Consider the following 24,520-nt stretch of genomic DNA (forward strand, 5'->3'; position numbering starts at 1 on the left):
AAGCCTGTTTAACATATATAACTGTGTCAGAGATCACAGTGTAACAGTCAGTTTTTGACTAACCCCAGTGAGGCTGTTCTCCCTAACAGTCTTTTAGAGACTCAAGATTTACGAGAGGCAGGTCTGCATGCTGTAATTTCATGTGTTAGCTTTTATTAAACTGATGGAATGCATCCTGACTTGTTGTAAGTGGAAAGTTATATTCAAATATTGCAAAGGCCCCACCCGTGGTAGCTTTACCGTAAAAGTGTTTAAGGTGCTCATTCGGACACGAAGGCGACACTTCTGTATTTGGTCAGATAACCGGAAAGCCCGATCCAATAAAGGTTTGAAGAGGTTTAATTAGTGTTTAACAAGACAATGAGAAAAACAAAACATTTTTGGTCAATCCTCCCGATACAGCTCTGAATTCTCCTGGTTTTACACTGAAAAAACCTCGCCTCCCTACTGCCATTTTAAAAATATAACAGGACAACATTATTGTAGAGCTAAGCTGACGTGTCTTAACTGATGTTCAATTCAAGCAATTACAATTCTCTAACAAAAATAACCGACTTGCAAACTCCCAGGGACAGAAAAAAAAATGCAGTCTTGTGAGATTTGGGTGTATTAATCTTCCTTCGTGATCCCAACCTCATATCAGTAGCCTGCACAGGAAGCTTAAGCAAGACTTTACAACAGCCTGTCAGTTTTAAAAAAAGATGTCTGGAGCAACAGGCTGTGTTTGCCTCGGCTGCTCAACCTGCTGAAACGTCAGATTAAATGCATACTGTACATACTTGACCTGCTTTGTACTCGCCAGTGTGTTTATTTCTCGAGGAACCAATGAGCACTCTAACACTGAAATGATTATTTGATTAATCAGTGAGTCACTTGACAGAAAACTAATATGTAACAATTATAACAACTGATTAATTCTTTTAAGCTATTTTGAATGTAAAAATACTGAAAAAATCAACAGTAGTTTTACAAATGCGATGGTTTGCAATGTTTCCTCCCTGATAATCAAAAGAATTGTAATTAATAATAATTATAATTAACAACAATAGCAATTCTAATAACATCGTTATTATTATTATTAGTAGAGCCATATAAAAAATGTAAATTGACAATAAAAGCAGTTTTGTTAATAAACAAACACAAACTAAAAACGTCTGAAAAATACATTTTGACTGGCTTCCTCTAGAAAAAGATTGCCAGATACATATAACCTAAAATACAGTTATGAAAAAAAAAATCTGATTTGGAAGTGTGAGGATCTCTACAGGCACACATTTGGGAAGTTTGCTGGTCCAGAGCATTTGGGTGTGTGTTATCAAGATGCAACAATCTCAGAGTTCACATTGATTTTTTGCAGTTTCACTGAGTGTTGCACGAAGAGCTACATCTCAAACTCAGGCCTCAGTTAGTGTGTTAAATGGTGAAGTTCATGACAGCACATTTAAATTTACACTAAACAGGTATGACTTGTTTGGAAGGGTTGCCAGGAGAAAGTCTCTTCTCTCTAAAAAGAACATGGAGCGTGGTTTAGGATTGGAAATTTGTACTTGAGCAAACTACAACACTTGTGGAACAATGTCCTTTGAGCATATGAGACTAAAGTGGAGATGTTGACCATAATGCATGAAGCCATGTTTGATAAAAGCAAAACACGGCATATCAGCACAGGCTGATATCATACCAACTGTCGAGCACGGTGGAGGAGTGGTGATGATTTGGGTTTGTTTTGCAATCACAGGACCTGGGCAGCTTGAAGTCATTAAGGTGGCCTTGAACTCTTCTAGAGTCAAATGTGAGACCAACAGCTCTGTTTATCAGCTAAAGCTTGGTCCACACTGGATCACTGAACAGGGCAATGACCCAAAACAGAACAGCAAAATCTATGCCAGAATGGCTGAAAAAGAAAAGAATGAAGGTGTTGCAACGGTCCAGCCAAAGTCCACACCTCAACCTGATTGAAATAGAGCTGTGCATAAACAAATTCCTGCACATCCTCAGTGATCTGAAGCAACACGGTAAAGGCTAAGTAGAACCAACAAGCTGCTGATTTAGTTTCTCCACAGAAATGCACAAAGTCCTGTGTACTCAATTTGTAATGTTCATGGTTCTGACTATGTAGTAGCTTTACTGTATCTGATAAGACTAAAAGGAAAATATAGCAAACGGTGGGCCTGTCTGTAATCTAGAGACAACAGTATGGCTTACCTGTCTGCACTGTACCGCCGCCTGGTTTCCACTTTGCACTGTAGGAGTCTTTACATGATTAGAGGAACAGCACATTTTTCACTTCCAGAATCCATACTCTCTGTCTACATAATTATTGACAAATAGGTGCTGATTATCAAAGTCCACACTGACTCTGAAAAGCTACATTAATAATGCTGAAAACACTGATGACAATAGACACATCTAATTACACTTTACAGAATAAGTCAGAGGTATATAATCAATAAAATATTTAAAAATGTAAGTTTTCATTCAGACACAGAAGCACGAGTTCAACTTGAAATTCTAATGCTCTCTATATGTTTATACTGAAATAAGAGTCTATGACTAAAGGTAGATTTTTTTTTTAGAAAACGGGGTCACCAGATTGGCTAATAATGAGGGACTCTCTGAAATCGGAGCTTCAGGGGCCTCTGACTCACGGGTTCGTGGGCAATCACTGGTTTCTGTTAACTGGCGTCTCAGACTGGTTTGGATGCGTGTGTCTCCAGAAGTCACATCACAGTGAAAGAACGCAGGGCTCGTGGTGCCATAGACGGAGAGAGATCGCTTCAGAGGTGTGCCACACAAACAACACGTCAACGCACAAATACAGAGAGGGAGGAAGAGAGAGAGAGAGAGAGTTGTAAGCAGCGGCACATCGGTGAGAAGAGGGAAGCAGGCGCGCGGCACGGGGACCCGCCGGAAGAAGCAGCTGCAGCAGCTTGAGCGCGAGCTGGACGCAGACCGACAAAAACACCGGCAGCACGAGCGACACCGCGGCGGCCAGCGGGGCGAAGAGGAGAAGGAGGCGGCACCTGTACCGCGACTCGTCCTCCCCCGCCGCCTCCGTCGCGTCTCTCTCTCCCCTCTCCTCACCCCTCGTTCCTCCTCTCGGACCGCCGCCGCTTCCTCGTTAAGATGGCTGACCCCAACAGCGAAGGAGAGGTGCCGGAGAGCGCGCGCGGCTTTGCCCGTCAGGGAGCCCTCCGTCAGAAGAATGTGCACGAGGTGAAGAACCACAAGTTCATCGCGCGCTTCTTCAAGCAGCCAACCTTCTGCAGCCACTGCACGGACTTCATCTGGTGAGTGTGCGCGCGGGCGTGTGTGTGTGAGGGGAAAGGACACAGGTGATTCACTTGCTGCTGCGGCTCAATCGGCCTTCGTCCACTCTGACACCGCAGTGTTTCTTTCATTGTCATGAAAAACACCGCGGTGCGCCATACACCCCCCACCCCCCTCCACAATTCTCCACAATGCGACAACACCGCGGGCCTGTCGGGGAGAGATGGCGTGTCGGCAGCCGCAGAGCAGTTGCTGCTGCTCGGTGTTTTTACCGCATCGTCCCGGACACCCATCTCTGACACTGGAGGAATGCTGCTGAAGACACAGGGCCCCGCTGATGTGTGTGTGTGCGCGCGCGTGAGATCATGTGTGATTGGATATGTGTGTGCGCGTGCACGTCACTGCCAATGCATATCTTGTGAATTCCCCAAATCTCACAGCCCTGTCTTTCTGTCCACAGGGGCTTTGGGAAGCAGGGATTCCAGTGCCAAGGTAAGAGCAGCGGCTCATTCACAAATCCCTCTGCTGCATATGGCTGTGGGTGTGTGGACGGATGTTCACTGTCTGAAGGAGTGTTGCTGTGTGTGTGTTTGTTTCTTATATTCGGGGGCCTCGGGTCTGCACACTGTTAACGGTGACCTGTTGACTCTTTTGTTGATGGCGGGTTGGTGTTGGCAGGTAGGTGTCAAACTCAAAGCAGGTGCTTGCCAGCAATGATAAATGAGAGTGGGAAAGCTCCCCGAAGAGGCTCGAGCTGAGGAGACAGTGTGAGATGTAAGAGTAGAAGAGTCGGCGGAGCACTGAAAGCTGAGATGTCTGGTTTTGACCGAGGAGAGATGGCAGGGAGACAGACCAGGAAGTTAGATAGATCATGCTGTTTACATCTGATTGGAGCTGTAAAATGGTGGTGGGCGTGTGTCTGTGCATGTGGGGGTGGATGGTGATGTGTGGCTGCGGGTGGGTGGCTACTCAAGGTGCTGGTGGGTGGGTTGGTGGGTGTCTAGACATGGACCTCTGCACAAAGCAGTTTCACAAACAGGCCCTTGCAGCAGCACGGTGACACCCCTCAATCACATGCATGCTGCTCAGCTGTGGCGATTGTTGTCGCTCTGTATCACTTCCTCTTCTTCACCATCCTTCTCAGACATCCACCTCAAGTCATTTAGCCTCGGTCATGATCATCCATGTGCGGCTCAGGACGAGGCAGCCAGAGTTTCCACGTTAGCCTCTTGTGTAATAGCATTACTAGTGAAAAAGTTGAAGTCCCCTCCTCAACTGCTCTGCTGCTGATACAGGAAATGCACTGGAGGTAGAAAAACTTAACGCTTTATGTGGGTGAGTGAGCGCACACGGGCGCCTGGACTACGGACTGGTGTGCGGTTAATTAGCCTGAGTTGATGACACACAAAATGTGGAGAGCACAGACTGTCTGCAGCCTTTCTCAGGTAGAGCTGCTGTCAGATAAGGTTTTATTGCAAGTTTCAACCAGCTTAGTGAAAACAGAGCACTCTTAATCATATAGAAAGCCTTTTATGCCTCTGACTGAGAGGAAAGTAAACATCAAAGATATGAAAAGTAGCTAACCAGTCAGACAAACTATTCAGTCAGCACTTGTGTGCATGCAGACCAGAGCTGTGCTCTGTAAGTTAATGCCAAATTTAGCAATAACTCGAGTAAGTGTTATTTATTTTTTCCTCAGCTGTTACTTGGGCTGTAAAATAAAATGTACTTAAACCACTTAAAAAAAGTAAACAAAAAATCAGCACAGTTCATCTGTCCAGCTTCTCTAATGTCAAACCAAACTGCTTTTACTGTTGTTCAAAAATAAAAGGAGAAAACCCCCGCTGGGTTACAAAGAATGAGGTCCGGGTTATTTCTCTAACTGCAGCTGTCAGATGTCCTCACATGAAGACGTGCACAGAGTGATGCTCTTTGAAACGAGGACAGATGTAAGAATGCGCTCGCTGAGCGTGTCACTTGTGGGTTGCCACACAACAAGAGAGTGACTGAATTTGTCGTCGCTTAACCCGACGCCCTCCAAGAAACCGAAAGAGCACAATAAACATAAACCATAGCCAAGTATTGCATTACTATTTTGTTTGAATTTAATTTAGACTACTCTAGTGAGGAGGTTTTAGAGGTGTGTTTACACCTTCTAACTCCTCGTCAGAGGATTGGTTTAGCGGTGAGGTTAGAATAAGGTTTAGGCCGGTAATGGGAATGCATTATGTCAGTAAATCTACTCACAGAAATGACAAGGTAAACATTCATGTGGTCATCCCAGCTCATCAGATTTTAGCCAAAACGTGATGCGTTCTCACTGAGATGAGCTCAAATTTGACAATGCGCTGACCTCAGAAATACAACCAATGAGTACCAAATGGTTCCTGTCTGATCTTGGAAGCTAAGTGGGGGTTGAGCTCGGTTGATATTTGGACAGGACTAGGTGTTGTAAGTTTGGATGTAGCTGTGCCTCAGAAGGTAGAGCATCCACTAATTAAAAGGTCGGTGGTTCTGTGGATGCTATTTAAGGTACTGAACCCCCAAAGTTTCATCTGATGCATCCATTGGAGTGTGAGTGTGTGCATGATGGTTTAAAAAGCCAGTCCATTTCTAGAGGGAGGTGAAGAGCAGGGCGATATGACCAAAAATATTTATCACAATACAGATTTGAAAATTTGCGATAACAATATAACTGACGATATAATTGACACTAGACAAAATACTTTACAACTCCTCAATTGTATTAGTGCAAAAAACCCCATCAAGGTATTTTCACTTAAACAAGCAGCTGTTTTTTGCGTTAAAGTTATATAAAAATGTAACAGTGCAAATGCAAATTCCTTGCTGACAGTTTAACCAAAAGGCATTTCCAGTGGAAATTGGCCGACATATCCTCAGCCAATTTGGGGTGGCTGTAGCTCAGGTGGCAGAGCAGGTCAGCCACTAATCAGAAGGTCGGTGGTTCGATCCCAGGCTGCCTCCTGGCTGCATGCCAAAGATACTAACCCCATGTTTGCCTGCTGGTGGTGGTCAGAGGGCCCGGTGGCGCCTGTGTCCGGCAGCCTCGCCTCTGTCAGTGCGCCCCAGGGTAGCTGTGGCTACAATGTAGCTTGCTATCGCCAGTGTGTGAATGGGTGAATGACTGAATGTAGTGTAAAGCGCTTTGGGGTCCTATGGACTAGGAAAGCGCTATACAAATGCAGGCCATTTACCATAACCATGTATAATATCCATAAAACTTAGAAAGAGGTTACACACACATGCAATACGGTAATATTATGTTGAAGCACTGTACGTATTACTCCGTGAGGCTCTTGCCTAAGGTAGCCGTAATGCTCCGTAGGCTCCGTACCCATATTCTATCGCGATATTTCATTTTCTATACCGGTATTACCGTGAACGGTATGATATGGCCCAGCCCTAACAGACACATTAACACACACACATTACACACACACACACACACACACACACACACACACACACACACACATACAGAGATGTCTTTATTTATGAGTGAAAGAAAAATAAGTCATTTAATAAATTTGACTTTGCAGGTTCTCATTGATCCAGGTCAGAGTAGTTTTAAGCGCTTGAGTTGAAGCCAGCTGGACTTCTTTTTAGGTTTGTTATGGCCTTCAGAATCGAAAAAGGGTCTCGGATGAAAGCTGAAGGGTATTCATGAACCTAAAATCAAGTCCAGCTTAATTTATAAAACTTATAAGTAATTTTAAATTTGATGTAACCACTGCATAATTGAGATGAAAAAACATCATGTCAGAGCACCGTTAGTCTCAGGAATTCGGCTCAAGCATAAGAGCTGTTTGATAAAGATGACGGGAAGGAAGGACAGCTTTCAAATGCCTGAGGTGTCCTGCGGTGCACAAATATGACAAATGTGTCTGTGTAGCGTATAATCAGCTGTAATCTAATAAAAATAATGCTGCATGCATCTGAGGAGCACAGCAGTATGAGACGGTGCTTCTGAATGAATTAGCCCGTGTGATATGACAGTGATCTTAAAGGTAACCGAAAAGGTTAAAGTAAGCTCAAACACCACAGAAAAAACACATCCTGTCAAAATCACGTGATCCTTATCTAGCCAAATCAACTGCTGCCATTCAAAAAGGCTGAAGAGCAGCTTGTGTATCAGCCCCTCCCACCTTTAATTTTACTCGTGCTCAGAAAGTCCGCTGCCATGCTGAGCAGCAGCACAGCACATCTTCAGCCCTGCCGTGTGGTCTTTGGGGACCCTGTTCTTCCTGTTCAGGGTGGTTCTTGGTAAAAGTGATCACGTGAACAGATCGAAATGTTGGTATGAATTACAACGCAGAAGAACAAGCACGGTCAAAAGTTGACCTGTGCTTGTACCGCACATTGAAACTTCTATAAATATGGAGTATGTAAATTAAATTTGGATCAAACAAATATTCATCTCGAGTATCCAGTGAACACTGAACGCCTAGTTGGCATCCTGTTCTTGTTTCAGATGTGTAGGCCTACATATACACTTTGCTGATGCTTTCTAGAGTTCGACAGCTTTAGAAACAAGCAAACGATTATCTTGAATTCTCAGGAAGTGCTGTGTTGCTTATTTACTGGTTAAATGATATCTTAACATTGCTAAATTAGTTTGAGAAGTGAGCACAAGTTTAGATTTTAATGCGATAGCCTGAAAGATGTGCAGATGCAATCACAGTTGATGCTTCGTTGTTGGAAACTGAGCAGTACTACAGCTTTGTATTGCTTTTATATTAATCAGATGTAGAGTTCAGCAGCTAAAGCTTTGTTTGCAGTTCACATATAAAGACAAAAAGAGAGAGTCGTCCTTCAGATTTTCAGTGCACAGTTTGTTAGAAACTGAAATGCTACTTGAAGTTGTTTATCCATTAATAATGTTGTGATTAAGTTTTTACGCTGTGTTTTGATGGTTTGGTTTTTGTGACGCACCAGTCCCTCAGTCAGTCACTCAGTCATGCTTTGATATTTCACTGAACAAATTCATCTTTTCCAACTGAATGATTCATGGGTAAAATAACTGATACAGTAATCAGTTGCAACCCTTCTTCATATTTAAGTAACTGCTTCTGAACAACCTAATCTAAAGTGCGTGTCTTTGGGCTGTGGGAGGAAACCCCTGTAGGCACAAGGAAACTTTAAGAATATCACAGCAGACCCAGAGGTTTGAACCCAGGAACCTACCTGCTGTGAGGTGTAACTGATACATGTAGATGTGGATGTGAGAGTGTGTGGTTATCCTTTGCTCTGTGTTAGCCCTGTGATAGACTGGCAAACTGTCACCACTCTTAGTTGGATAAGCTGTTATGGGCTTAGTTAAACATGCCTGGAAATCTCTTAGGAACCTCTGGCACTGGTGAAAATGTGTGTTACTCGACTGGTTGGTGACTAGTTGCTGGCCGACTATAAAATTATTTGCATTAAAAACCTCCCTGTGATTGCTTTGGTCGTCAGCAGATTGCCGTGGCCTCTTGTTGTTTGGAGACCATTCACCTTCAAAGTAAAAGCTGTGTATTTCAAAAGATGCAGCTTTTACTTTTGAAGGTGACTATCTGTTTGTAGTTTGCGTTGCACTTTTCACAGTTTCACTGCTTCTGGGCAAGCGGTTGTCGAGTGTTTCCCGACAAACTGCTTTTATCCATGCTAACTGAAGGCAAACATAGCAACCTGCTAACAACCAAAGTAATTGCAAGTGCACTGTACTGTAGACCTCTTTGCAGCCAGTTAAACCTAGCAGCTGCTGGGAAACACTTGCCAACCCGTTGCAGAATGCACATTTTTCCCTAGCAACCTTTGATTGTTGTGGGTAAGTGGGATCATCCACAGGTGTCAAGGTATGTGTGAATGGGGCTCCAGAAAATGAATGGAGGGCAAAGGAAAACATTTAAAGGTGCTAAAATCATTTCCTTCCATAAAGAAGGAAAAAACTTTGCAAGTTTTTTCTGTGAATTTAACCAGATGTGAGAGCCGGTGGAGAAATTTCTAAATAAACTTTTGTAAAGATTTCTCACCACAAGCTTCTGCTTTTTGTGAGGATTGGTCCTATAACTTCTGTAAATAATCGGCTGAACTTTTATTCATGACTTTGGAAACAGCCACTGACAAAATGGTTACACTGTAACGTCCTTTAGTAGCTGCTTTGAATTTATAGGTTAAATAACTTAAAATATATAAAAGTGTTGAGAATAAAGGAACTTTAAAAGGGCCCCGCTTTAAAGTAAAAATAGCCATTTTAATCATATTTGAATGTTATGGCATTAAGTCAGATAATCTACATATAAGTTGCGTAAAAGAAAGGGGCTTTTTCCTCTGCTGTGTTTTACCTGAGGTGAGAGAAAAGTGTTTAGATGTTAAGAGTGAACGCTTGTGCTTTAAGAGTCCTGAGAGAGAAAGAAGAAGGGTGTAGATTAGGTTATTGCGAATGGGAGGTGCACACACACACACACACACACACACACACACACACAGCAAGTCAACAACACTGTTGTCGTTTTGGTTTGAAGGAATTTCATACGTGTAGTAAGGACTTGTTCTGACGTGCAGGGTGGATTGTATGTGCATGTGAGTGTGGGCGGAGGGGGGTGTCCAGCAGGAGACACTATGTTTCGTACATGTGATATAGGTATCTTATGTCCGTTGTGGGTGTGTTGGGTTCCTGTTCTGCAGGTATTCAAAGATCTCTATTCTTTCTTTCTTTTCCCAGCTTTTCATTTTTCTTTTACTGGTCCTCGTTTGTATATGTGTGCACACCTGAGTGCACCGCGGGCAAAAAAAGAGGAAGTTACTGTTGTTGTTTCCTGCTGCAGTCAGATGCAGGTGTCTGAACTGAGGCTGGACTGGCTGTGTTAAGGACAGTTTTCAGTTCAGCTAACGTACCATGATTTGAGGGAACGTTTCACAAGTGAAAACCACATTAGACAAATTTAAAATGCCACAAAGTGGTTATAAATTATGGCTGGGATTTATGAGTCGCTGAGATGGGAAGGGAGAAGAAGTAGTTGGTTTAATGATAAAAGGCCTCTTTTAAATCGCAATTTTAATGGCTCCCAGTATTTAAAGCACAGGCAGTGGTGTGCAAAATTGCAGCTCTGTCGAAGCATTTCCAGCAAGCCCTGGCAGGAGATGGTGGGCCAGATAGTGGTACGATCTATGACATGATTACTCGTGTCATTATTTATACCTATTCTTTCCTGCTGTGACAAGTCAAATTTTCTCAAGTGACAGGCTGGTTCCCTTTAAGTGCTTTTACTTCGGAAATGCAGCCCTGAAGCAATTTCCATGGAAGGTATTTATTTAGACTTGCAACTTTCCTTCTTGCATGTTGATGTTTGAGTGCTAAGCAAATAATCTAATCATTACCAGAAACAATCAGGCTTGCACTCAATGGTCACCTCATTACGGACACCTTCCGAGTGCCAGCTTGGACCCAGCTTTTTCCTTCAGAACTGTGTTAATTCCTCACCTTATTGATTCAACTACATGCTGACTTGAAGGCCGTCATGAGCTCACTGTCATGTTCAAGAAACCAATTTGAGATGATTAGAGCTTTGTGACATGACGTGTTATCTTGCTTGACGCAACCATAAGAAGATACACTGTGCTCATAAAGGTATTGACATGGTCAGCAACAATATTTGGGTGGGCTGTGGCACTTTAAATGATGTGGCAAAGTGTGCCAAAAAGTACCCACCCCCCACAATTACACCTCCTTCAGCAGCCTTATCCGTTGCTACAGAGCAGCATGGATCTGTTGCTTTGTGTTGTTTATGCCGACTTCTGACCCTGCCATCTAAATGTTGCAGCAAAAGTTGAGCCTCATCAGACCAGGCAGCTATTTTCCAATGTATTATTATGTATTATTATCACAGTTTAATGAGTCTTGGCATGTTGCAGCCTCGGTTTCCTGTTCTGACAAGATTGGGAACTGATGTTGGCATTGATAAGCAGCTGAACAGGTGTACTTAACAAAGTGGCCTGTTAGTGTATTTTCACAGTTTGTAGAATAAACAGGGAAAAAATATTCAAATTCTGTTTAAACAGCATCTGCATAACACCCAAAGGTCATTGGTCCAAAATCTTGTGCGTTATTCCACATAATTTCAGAGTTTGTGGAGAGATTTGTAAATAAATCAATAAATAAAAAGAATGCCTGACAACAATTTGAGGACATTTTATTTGTAGCCTTTTGTTCAAATGTTGAGTTGGCCTTTTTTTTTTTTTGTATGACTCTGGAAACTGCAAATATCAAGTGTTGGTAGTTTGCGTTGAACTTCTAGTTTAAGTGACTTGATATAAGACGCCTAAGCTGGGGACATTCTGGTTGAAAGTCTCCTTTAATCTGACTATTTCTGAAACTGTAGTTAAGACTGGCTTTACAGTAAGGGCCTGTCTATTTGTTTTGGCATCGCTGACATGTAAACAGCATTTTAGGCCATTGAGGAAAGGACTCTTAAAAACACCCTTGCAGGGTGAAAATTTACAAAAAAATTCCTGTATCTATGTGTGAACAAAGAAAACAAAGATTTTGTTTTACAGCATGAAAGGCGTCCACCTTCCTCTATTTATTTATTTTTGTTTGTTTTTTACATCAGACTGCGCGCTGTGTTTGTGTTTGCAGGGTTCCAGTTGGCTAACATTTCCATACAGTTAGGGTTATATTGCTACATGTTGCTTCCTTTTTTTTTCTTTTTTTTTTTGTAAATGCAGAGATGTCTTTAGAAGTAAAAGCAGATCTGTGTTTTTAAAGAAGAGCATATATGGAAGTAACATAAAAATAGACATTTTATTGATATTTAAACAATGGGTATAATACTTGAACTAATTCTAAAAAATATCTAAAAATCTAGTAGCAGTTCATAATTACGGTACATTTGGATAGCCATTAACTTACGCTAGCTGAACTGTTGCTGTTCATCACAACAATGAGTCAGCCTGGCTACCATGTTGCACTCCTCATGTAGATACAGTATCCGGTCTTTAAGTCATACGTCATTGGCCGTTTCCGGATCCAAACTCCGCTGCAGGTCCCAAAGTCAAACAAACACTGCGGCATTACTGAGAGTTAAAAACTGTCTAAATTCTTTCATCTTTAATAAAATGATCAGTGTGACTCCTCTACAGGTGTAACAATTAAGTTTAACATCCAGATGATATCACATGTTCTGACTGAGTGATTGCTGAAAAATTAAAACGTACAGCTCTGCTATCACTTCCAACATGAAGACAGAAAACTAAACAGTAGTGATGTTTGTAGGGTTACTAAAGTTGGCCTAGCTGGTATATAATGATGTGCTACATGGTGGCTAGCGACAGAGCTAGCATAATATATGGTTAGCACAGTATAAACACAGTAAAGCTGGAGGATGAATGCTAACTTTTTTCCACTCGATAAAAGTTAACATGAGGGTTCCCAATGGTTAGGGACAAATGCAATCATATTGCAGGATGCTGTAAACGGACTAAACATCAGTCAGGAGAACAGCTGAGATGATCAATCCCCAATACGAGGTTAGTCATTAATATACTGCTGCATGGGCTGGGCTGTAGTTACATGTAAGGTTTTAAAACTTAGCTGTAAAATGAACAGTGGTAATAACAACCAAGAGAGGCTGACAGTTATCACTGACTTTAGGGGCTTTTTCAGAGTAAAATGAACAAGGTACAAAGCATTAAAACATGTTAAAAACACAAAGGCCTTAATAAACACAGAATAGTTTAGACCCGAAAGCAGGGTTCAAATGTCATCACTTAACAACTGTATATGTAGCAGAGGAAAATTGTCCCCAATTCAAATAAACACAACTTGCTGAATTTGAAATTTGTCATAAATAACCAATTATACACTTATACTTTTTAAATTAATATTTTTAATACTTTATCCTCTGTAGACAGTGACATTAGTCCACTTTCAGATTAATCTCATGGCAGACATGTTTACAGGAAGTAGTAGAATACCGACCTGTGGTTACAAGGCAGTCTAGTGCTGTGTGACTGAACTCTTAATGAAAGCAGGCCTGCTGTGAGGTCTACTGGTAGCTTCCCCATTAAAGTGATGCCCTTTTGTCATGGAAGTTAGCCTTGAGGTCTCGTCCGGAAAACCCTACCAAAGTTAATGCTATAGTAATCACACTTTAAAGTACTCACACAGTAAATACACAAAGAAGTTTTCTTACTTCAATCAGATATTTTTTTTCCTTCATGTTTTTTGTATTTGTCTGCATGACTGATTTTGAAGAATGCAGTAACGTATGTGCCGACAACAGGGCTGCAGTGTTGTTGATGCCTGTCCTTGTTCTGATTTAATACATTCAAACTTGTCTGTGAAATAATAATGACATGAACATCAGTAGGTTCTTGTATCTCGTCGGTCCCAGGAACTAATAGGTTGTTGCCAAAAAAGAAAATAAAACAAACAAATCATATCAAGTGTAATCCATTCAGCATATTGTGACACAACTGATGTGAAAGGACGAGCCTTCATACTTCCTCCAGGCTCTATATTCAGGCTTAAGAGAATCTAGGCAGTGATTGGCGGCTGTCGCAGGTTTCCTCAGGCCAGATGAAGTGAACAGTATACTGTGAAAAAGTGAAAAAGTCAATGTAGGAAGTAAGACACAGTGGCGCAATGGGCTCAGTGGAGGACTTCCTCCTGGGAGAGCAGGATTTGAAGCCACATGTCAGCGCTGACACTGATATTTTTAGGCATTTGCAGCACGTACACATGCTTGTTCTCCTCTGATGGCAGGGAAGAACTGCAGAAGGCTTTTAGATATATTCTTCTTTTTTTTTTATTGCATTTGCCTGCTGCACCTTAAATTTGCACATATCCTGCGCTATTATTTTCTATGAATATTTATTTCTGTAATTTAAAAATGTATATTTATTCTGTATTTATGTTACAGTATGTCCAATTTCCAAACGCTTTTGGTCAGGCATTTCTGATGTACATCGTTTACAAAAACTATATGCAGTGCATCAGAAGGCTGCAGGTTACTCCCTGTTACCCGTTTCGAGCTGAACCCTGCTGCAGTATGCTGGCACAAATGCATCTCAGACACATTAGACCTTGTTGTGTGTGCATATCTAAACAGAGGAAAGCGCAGCAGTTATTTTCCTCGTGAAAAACATCTTCAGCACGATTATCACCTCCCCCTAGACTCCGGGAGGGCCTGATTTGTTTGTAGCTTTGGTAAACAAATCTGCATGTAAGTGATGATGTGGCTGACACGGAAGTACGTCTCTTAATTCCTCTTAAATCCCAATTCACGTTCAAACATGCACACCGTGAACTGCACTGTGTGGGGTGTTTGTATGGTCCGTGTGCAGATGCAGCGTTAGTGATGTTTGCTCCACCAAAAAGTAACTGGAGCAAAACATTTAAGATTTTCACTGATCTGGTCACTTCACATGCCGCTGACCTCTGCACTTTGAAAAGGAGATTATATCGGGTACTGGTCTCCTTATCAGAGTTTGATGGGCATCGCCTTGTTTTGGGCTGCTGTACGTGGCTGTAGCTGAATCACTGCCAGCAACTGGAACACAGTTAACTTTTGAAACTGATTGAGGAGTTGATTTCTATAAATGGCTTGACTAAAGAAAGTTCACAGAGTTTACTTCACTTTGAAGATTATTATTGTTCAGTGTTTAGTGGTAGGCGATGAGTTTAGGATGTAAAGAAACTAATGAGGAATATGTGATGTTTTCTGCCTTTGAAATTTGAGTTGGGAATAAATTTTAGTGTAAAGGGTTTTATTTAAGTCTAGACAATTGTTTTACTAATTATTAAACAGTTTTAAATTTATTTTAAACTGCTTAAAGTAATGTTGAAGGTGAGGAGGTCCTCTGAACTTCACCGACATCCTCCATTGTCTTAATGGTTCAAAATGAAAGACTTCTATTCACAAAAAATTACAAATTAATTTAATTAATTGATAACAGACTCCCTGATTCAGAGTGTAAATCTATTAAAACAAGGTGCCGGCAGCAGCACAGTGCAGTAGCAGTGACACAGCATAAAGCACAAAGATAGCACAGTTAGTGGAAATTCTAAGTAAAAGTGTTACATAATTAGGGAAAACTAGTGAAAGCAAAGCAGGTAAAAGCAGTTTGGCAAGAACTAAGCCAACTTAACCTTGCAAGTCTTCTGTAGCTGCACCATAGTTTCCTTAACTAACTTGTCTCATTCTTCCCCCACTCCTCCCCTCTTGTTCCTGAAGCCTTTTCTTTTTCCCGCCCTCCTTCCTTTGCCTTCAGTTCCATTTCAAAAAAGAGAAAACTTTTATTAATCACATAATGAAAACAGAAGGGAAAAATATTTTTCCCTTTCTGGGAAGTTGTAAATTGAGTCGAGCTTTTTAACGAGCTGCCTAAGGGGATCCTTTTCCACAGAAATCCACTAAACTGGCATCATATCCTTAGTCAACCAGTTCGTAATTTCCATGCACTGTTTGCTCTTCCCATCATGCGTTGTCTTAACGAGTTCATTTGAACCATTTGTTTACTTTTGGGTTGTATGTCTCCAGCTGCTAGTGTCTCCTCCACTGTATCCTGGTTGTACTTCATTGTCCTTTTTTGTTTCCTGCTTTAAGTAGTGAAACAAGTTACTCGTTGCCACTTTTACTGGAAAGTGATCATCGGAGGTGAGTGCGGGTCTGGCGGTCAGAAGTGGCTTGTCTTGTTGTTGTACACAATATAAATGTTGCTATAGCAATGATATCATAATATTAAATGACACTTGAACTATAAAGATGACAGCTTATGTATTTATTTTTATAATGTAAAATGTATACCGGTATTATTGTGGACAAACGACAGAGCCCTGCTAGTCTTAAGCCGCTGATTGAAAGCTGCATTAGTGATACTGTGGCTGTGAAAACAAACAGTCCTGTGCTGATCCCAAGGTGATGCAAACAGACTCGGTAATGACCCAAATAAACCAGAGTATTTACTCTCATGCAAAATATGTCCGACCTGAGCAGGGCCTAACGGAGAGTATCATAACAGCTTGCACTGAGTTTCCTCTTACTACTTCAACTTGTCCACAAAAGAAACACCTCATTTTTTTTCTTCCTTTCCGTTCTCACCTCAAAATACGTCATTATCTCCTGCAGTTCCTGCGATGTCTGAGATGACCTTAGTGCTGCGGCTGTAAAACAAGACACTGCTCGACCTGATTAAACCAAGAAGTTTTTGGACCAGAGTGTCTCTGTGCAGGGTCGCTCTCAGTTTCTTAGACCCAGTGGACCTGTGACTTTGATGACTGCTACTATCTGCTAGAAAAGAACAACACATGCAAATCATACTGGCATTTTGACCTTTACTGCAAAGTCACCTATGTAGACAGGACAGATGGGGCGAGAGTCGGGGGTCCAATGTGATGTATAACACTGAACTGAAACAGAAAGATGGCATGTGATGTAATCATCCATCCTCCCATGCTCTTAGCTGCTTATCCAATTCAGGGCGATGGGGAGGAGTGTAGCCTATCCCAGCTGATGGTGATCAAGAGGCTGGATTAGGACTGGGCGATATATTGAGTTTTTAAATATATCGCTATATTTTTATATGAGATGTGACAATATTGTTTATATCGATATAGTCCACGTTAGGGCTGGGCTATATCAGAACGGTATGATATAGCCCATACGGTACCGTGAACATACTGTGAGCCCAATGTTGGGCAACGATAAGAAAATGAAATATTGCGATAGAATATGGGTAAAACGCCCATGTGCAGTGCCTTTGTTTTGGAAAAGAGCGGAAAAAGCAATGAGAAGGGCGAAAGCGGATCGTTGAATGAAACGGATGAATCAGAATTGGTTTGTAAAAATGCTGCAACTTCAGTGGTGTGGAACTGGTTTAGCTTTCGTCCGTCAGATACACAACAAAACACTGTTTTTGATAGAGCATGCTAGCGGGCCGTCGTTATTACCGTGTTGTTTGGAAAATATGGCACACTTAAAATCAATCCTTTGATTTTTCTGAAAATCGACAGTGCCCCTTATAATCCCGTGTGCCTTATGTATGAATTCTGGTTGTGTTTACTGACCTCGAAACGATTTTATGTGCTACACAGCGCTCAGAAAACTTTCAAAAAATGTTTTGGTACGACTTTGGTAAGCTACGGAGCTGCACCGCTTGATGGATTGTTGGAGCATTACGGCTACCGAGGAGCCTCGCGGAGTGATACGTACTCTGCTTCAACGGAATATTACCGTACTGTATGTGTTTAAGGACCATAAATGGCACCTGTTACGAAGCAGATTTCAAACTCCAGGCTGTCAGTCAGGCAGTAGAAGTTGGGAACAGAGCAGCTGTGAAATCTGTCTTTGTTATTATGCTCAGCGTCTTTTAGTTTACATTTTGACTGCACAATTGTGAGCTTTTTGTTATGCACAAAAACAACATTGTTTTATTTTACTTATGGAGCATTATTATTTAATAAATGCTGATAATTTATTTCTGAGTAATTTTTTCTTGTACATCTGCACTGTATGTTAATAACTTCTTACTTTATGGCTTTAAAAAATATCGAGATATAGATCGTTTATCGCCATCCAGCTAAAGAATATCAAAATATGAATTTTGGGTCATATCGCCCAGTCCTAGGCTGGATACACCCTGGACAGGTCATCGGCGTCATCAATCTCATACATGGATTAAACTCCATAAAAGTTGGCGCCTTAAACCCACAATAATGAAAATTGTGTGGTGCTAATGGAACAGGTGGAGCACAGTTAATCTCATTCACATACACTGGTGAATGATTTTATCCTACTCTAATCAATGAAGTATGTGTAGACGGATATTAGTGGAACAGGTGAAATGGTATTAAGTCACGGCCCCACACACAAACAAAAAATCCAAATATTTCCAACTCCCAACCACAAATTAAGGAGATCATAACTTTATTTCTGGACGCAGCTTCAGCCAGAGTCTTTAGAGAGCCATCGAGGAGCACAGCATTATCTTTATGCTTCATTTTATTCATGCAAGTTAAGGCCTGAAGGATGATTATGAGTGTCCCCGTCTGTGCTTTGTGTACTGGTAATCATCCAAGATGGAGGAATTTCCCGGCGCTCCTCCTGTTGATGAGAAACTGGCAGTCCTTCGCAGGAATCTTTTTTGGATCGGCTCTGGTTCGCTGCTGATGCCATCAGTCAGATAAAATTGGGCGGCGTGTGTAGACTCGACTCTAGGGCTCAGCCTGGTTGCTAAGCAACAGAGCAAAGACCCCTTCGCCAGGTCACTAAGCCTGTCTTTCAGTAGTGTGTACCTTTTTGTGTGTGTGCGCACAGATGTGTGTGAGTGACAGTGCAGATTTATGAACAAAAGGCTCTAAAGTGCATCTGCATTCTTCGCTGTTTTCTGCCGCTCCAGTTCTCTGTTTCTGTCTTTCTGACATGCTGCAAACACACAAATGAATTTCCACCCCCTCACATTGCCTCAAACCCAGCTGTGCCCCCATCCCTTCCTGCCCACACGCACACATTTGTGCTCCTATCGTTGCGAGGACCCTCGTTGGCATAACACATTCCCCGACCCCTTTACTCTAACCCCAACTGTCACAGCCGAATGCCTAACCCCGGCTATCAAACCCCAGAGGTAAAACTAATTTTAACGCGGACCCTGAAACGACCTCTAAACTGTCAAACAGCTGTTCGATCAGAGCGGGCTAGGTTTCCGAAAAAGTGTCCTCACTCCAGAGATCTAAAACTCAAATTGGTCCACACAGACGTGCAACCCCACATCTTCCGCTTCTTCACTCGTTTTTCTTTTTTTTTGTCTATCCTGTCTTGCCGCCTTCTATTTTTTCCCCCTCTCATGGTCTCATTTGCATTGTGCAGGGCAACAGAAGGGCCGTCTTCATCCCATCCCTATTACTGTGGTGTCTGTTTGATTTAAAATCGGACTGATGTGGCCCAGCCTCACTCCTGCTCTAATGAAACGCTCACACGGACACACGGCCTTGAGCACTCTGTTGCTTAACTGCTAGAAACCCGTGGAAAGTGCCTCCAGTTGCCGCTGTGCCTCATTCAAATGTAATGAGAAGGTGAATAATTAAGATTAAAGCACAGCGTAATGTCACCCTGCATGTGTGTGTCTGTTTTAGGAACTGGCTCTTGTTGCAGTGAGGTAATATTTTCATAGTCATGATCGTTAGAGCCATTGTCATGCCCAATTTCAGTTTTTAGATAACACTGTGAGCCATTTCAAAGTGGAAGTGGTGCAAGATTTTTTGTTTTTGTTTAAAATACCGTGCTGATGATGAGACTAAACTGTTCCACTCTCTCTGTCGGTTGTTTACTTCATCCGTGGAAAGTGACTGCTCTTTACTTGCGTCTGAGAATGAGACAAAAACGTGGATGTTTCTGTTTGTGAGCTTTAGTTTGGCTTTAGTTTTTTTTTCTTAAATCTTTTTTGAATCAGTGGTTGATTAAAAAACCTACTGACCTGAGATTAATTAGATCTGTGCTGGCATTCAAAAACAGATTGAAAACCTTCTGGTCCACACAGGCCTACACCCAGTACCTGTGTGTGTGTGTGTGTGTGTGTGTGTGTGTGTGTGTGGTTTGCCACTTGACACCTGTTGATTGCTATTTCTGTCCTAGCACAACTTAAAAACCCAGAAACTATCAAGTAGCCTTGCTCCTCAGTTTTGGTTGATGGCGATTGGTTTGCGTTCATCATTACTATAAATAACAATGTAGAATCTGCTTTTATTTTTTTTAGTCAAATTATCACCATGTTTGTTGTGTTTGTTTGTTTTTTGTGCTTTTAAACAAACACTGTGTTCTAAATTTGCACATAATGTTGAAAAAGAGGCAACATGCAGCTAGCTTACCCAGTGTTGGTTCATGGAGATGGAAATTTGTGAGACCCAGGGAGACTTAAAGTGTCGGGTTTCTGTTAGGGATGCACCAATATAGGTTTTTTTTTGTTTTGTTTTTTTGTTTGTTTTTTTCTCCCCTGTTGCAATCCAGTACCTATACCTTAACTGTGGGTATCTGCCACAGTAAATATAATTAACAAACTGCAATCTCCACTGTGAAGAAGAGACTGGGAATCTTTCTTTTATACATAAGGCAACATCAGGATTTATGTAAACAACTTTTCTTTGTAAATGAAAAAAATGTTAGAGATGAATGGATAAAAATGAACACCCAGTTGTTGGTATTAGTGTGCAATTGAAGCGTTCTAGTGTTACTCTTCATTTTATTTGGACTAGCTTAATTCAAGTCATAGCAGCGCTCAAACACAGATACAGAAGTTTTTCTTTCTCCTTTTTCCTCCTAAAACACGTCGTGTATGTAAAGTTGACGTATAAAATGAAATTGAATCAAGCGGAGGACGACATGTTATGTTAAAATAAGTATAATAAAAGCTTCCAAACAGCAAGCGTTTAACCTAACCAACGTCCAAAGTAGTGTTTCTCTCCCTGAACATTTTGAGAGTGAGCGTCAAAAACAGAGAGAAATCTTAAGAATGACTTTGAGCACTAGTACACTAACAATAGCTACTGATGTGGCAACGTGCAATACCTCCCTCTGCTGTTAGCCTCCTCTGTTTCATTTGCACTGCTGCTAGCTTCTGCTGGCAAATGACGAAGTCAACGAAACAACATAGAACTGAACTGAGCTGAATGGATATGAGCGTGTGTTGACTCGCTGTCACTCGTATTTGTCACGATATTGTACCAACAGGGATACCAAATATAGAACACAAAAATTAACTTGAGAATAGTTTTTTTTAATAAGCAAATAACTAAATTCAAACTGAAAAAAACAAAACAAAAACAAATTTGAGCAGCTAGGTCCAGAGCAAATGTAGATATTCCCAGCGCTGCAGAGTTGGTAAATTGGCAGACATTTTTCTCTCGAGTAGATACACTAATAGTTATTTTAAAAGATATTGTTAGAGTTTTAGGTACTGACTGAACTTCTTTAACTGAATAAAAGTGAAAAAGCACAGGTGCTGAAACGAACTTAAAGTATAAAAATGAAAAGCAGCTCTTTCAGGGATATTTTTTTCTAGCTCGTCCTTTAACTTTAGCTTCTTTACTCTGGGGGTTTGTTTTTTTTTGTTTTTTTTTTCCTCTTCAACTTGACTTCTTTTACATCAGCAATAAGCACATTGTGCTATTACTCCTTATCTTTAGGTTCAAATTGGCCTGCTTTAGGGAAGATGTGCAGTGGCATGAAACAACTTCCCACAAACACGATATAAATGAAGGATCTTATTTTGAAAATCCAAGTAGTAGAAAGCAGAGATGTTTGTGTTAAAGTCAAAAGCGGTCAGAAAAGTAAATATTCAGATAAACTGCAGATACCTCAAAATTGCTCACTTCCACTTCCAAATCTACCCAACAAAAATTCCCATCCCACTCCAACCCCCAAGAGGAGCAAGAAGGTCGTCACAATGCTAGAATTTCAAACTCAATACCATTTTACGGATTCAATAACACATGGAAAGAATGACAAAGGATAAATAAAGATAAAACAATATTGGTTGGATTAAATGTATTGACTTTCAGCCCTGTTTATTTCCTGTGCTTCTGGTAACTTGACACCATATTTCGTTGCTGATCAGATAGATTTATTAAGGTAGGCTGCCACTGTTTCTGTCTAGCTGCTGGTAGACTTTTTGTTGCTTCAGTCTGGTACTTTAAGAGAAATGTAACTCACTTTGGACACAAATAATTGTGTTATCCGTAACAAAATGATAACAGACAGCTAATGCAGCTATTAATACTGGCAGTTAATATTAATAGCTGTTTAATACTTTAGCTTTCTTGACCTCACAGATCGGGATGTCTGAAGATGCTTCAACAGCAGTTCAGCTGCTAGTGAGGGGAGGGGCTGTGTGACGTTTGTGTGTCAGCTGGCTGAGGTGATGACAGTAATGTTGGTACCAGTTCTGCTGCAAGTGAATATTTAATCTGATGGTGATTTCTATTATAAGTTAGTGCAGATTTTGTGGACAATCCTACTCGGTGCATATACCAGCTTTAATTTTAAAATGCTTTCAGTTTTTTTTAAATCTAAAGGTACCATCAGTCCCAGTTCTGGTGACATCCCTATCCATAACTTTATAACATAAACTGAAGGAGAGATTTGTTCTTGTAAACCGATGTTTAAAATTACATTTTTGTCTGTGTTCCTCGTCATTTGCTCCCAACTCAACCAGCTTCTGGATGTTAATTGATAGCTCTCTTTTTTTGATCTATATAAGACTAATAGGGTGTTCAACTGAGCCACAGTCTTAAATAGTATTATGTTGGGGTGTTCATTTAAATAAGCATGCTGTACAGTAACAAAGTATTTCTGCTTTTCCCGCCAACAAGATTCAGATTGTGAACTAAACGTCGTCGGGTTGGACTGTTTGTTTGACTATAAGTTTGTGATGGGTACTTTCTGATATTTTAATGACTGAGAAAATAACCAGCTTTGTTACAAAAATTCACATTTTGTTCTATGATTATCTTTAAATAAGACACAAATTCTTGTATTGCGTTACCCGGCAATGAGTGAAGATCAGAAGATCTTAAGCACTTTTTGTCTTTCTAGTTTCCCTCTAACAGGATTTATTTCCTACTAGCTGCCATGTGCTATATAAGGATGCAAGTATGAACTGTTTATTTCAGTCGCTACACTGAATAATTTCAAGCAGCAAGCAGGAACAAGCAGTCAAATCACCAGCTATACTGCCTGCTGCCATTTGAAGCTTCTAACATGGGAAGTTTCCTGTGGCAGCTTTAATGTTACTGGGCGTGATTATTAGACTTCCCACCATGCTGTGGTTAAATTTAAAATCATCTAAACTGAAGCAAAGAATAACTATAGATGTTGGAAGCAAGAAAGAAATGCATGTGAACTGCTGAAATACGAGGAGCTTTTTTTGCAGTGACTAATGCCACATAATTGACATATTGATTTATCTCAGTGTTGTTATTGTGTCGCCTTATTTGGCACCGCAAAGAAGCCCGAGCTGATTTTCACTTTTTTCCCTCTCCCCAGTGTGCTGTTTTGTGGTCCATAAGCGCTGTCATGAATTTGTCACCTTCTCCTGTCCGGGGGCCGACAAAGGACCTGCCTCCGATGTAAGTATAAAGAAAGTAAACACCCACACTTGTGCACGAATAAAACATCTACACAGCTTGATTATTCGATCCTTTACTCCTTATTTTTAGTCAGACCTGAAAGCAAAGGTCAGACACACACACCTCTGTTCGTGCACAGGTGTGTGTGTGTGTGTGTGTGTGTGTGTGTGTGTGTGTGTGTGTGTGTGTGTGTTCAATAAACAGCACATTAGCAAAACAAAACCCAGTGCTGACCATGCTCATTTTATTAATAACCATTATTCAACAGCAGAACAGCTTCATGCATTTAAAAAATATTTAACCTGAACGAACACACACACACACACACACACACACACACACACACACACACACACACACACACACACACACACACACACACACACACACACACAGCCCTAACCTCCTAGCCTTACTCCTGCTGACATGTCAGCCACAAATCACATTCAGACACGTCAGTATAGGAGAATGTGCTGGCTGGCTGCATCAGGTTAATGACCCAATATCTCACTCTCTTTCACTCACGCACACACGCACACACACACCATTTGTGGGTTTGAATTAATTTTAAATTCATGTCACTGATGTTTATTAATCTCAAACTCCGCTCTTTGTTTTTGTTATATCACCAGTGCTGTTGTTACCTATTTTTGTGCATCCTCCAAATTCACTCAGTTTTCCATCTCTATCTCTTGGTCTCTCATGCTCACATTAGTTTTTTTGTTTTCCCGTAAAATATTTAAACATTTAAAGGCTTTACTCTGGAGAAAATCAGAAAATCAGTACTGTAAGTCATCTACTTATGGCTAATCCCTGCCATGGGGAGTGGAGATCATATGATTTATTTTTTTTTTGCGCCGTGATATATCGCATGGTTTAAAATGATTCATCATCAGTCACTGACTGAAATGTTCTGCTGTCCATATACTTTATTTTTGCATCCATGTGGGTTTGCAAATTAAACACATTATGATTAAGAACCTGTTAGAGGAAATTGAGAACCCCTTTTCTTGTAATTTAGCTGAGTCCAGGCTTTAAATGCCGACCAACAGGACAACTGAGAACACCTAACCTTGCAGCTTTAAATCTTTTAACAACCCGAAATAGTCTGAGTTACTTGAATATAATTGT

General features: G+C 41.1%; 1 protein-coding gene across 2 annotated transcripts in view; it reads left to right on the top strand.

Moving 5' to 3' along the window:
* Positions 1 to 2,711: 2,711 nt before the first annotated feature.
* Positions 2,712 to 24,520, top strand: part of LOC120728659 (protein kinase C beta type-like) — a 38,314-nt gene continuing 16,505 nt past the window's right edge. Inside the window, exons 1-3 of one of the 2 annotated variants that reach the window (XM_040023707.1) lie at positions 2,712 to 3,290; positions 3,731 to 3,762; positions 23,307 to 23,389. In XM_040023707.1, the coding sequence (XP_039879641.1) occupies positions 3,127 to 3,290; positions 3,731 to 3,762; positions 23,307 to 23,389 (279 nt within the window). In that variant the 5' untranslated portion in view covers positions 2,712 to 3,126. The remainder of the gene's footprint in view (positions 3,291 to 3,730; positions 3,763 to 23,306; positions 23,390 to 24,520) is intronic. The other variant, XM_040023706.1, reaches the window with a different exon arrangement.

Source organism: Simochromis diagramma, unplaced genomic scaffold (assembly GCF_900408965.1).
Source record: "Simochromis diagramma unplaced genomic scaffold, fSimDia1.1 OVJJ01000302.1, whole genome shotgun sequence".
NCBI lineage: Eukaryota > Metazoa > Chordata > Actinopteri > Cichliformes > Cichlidae > Simochromis > Simochromis diagramma.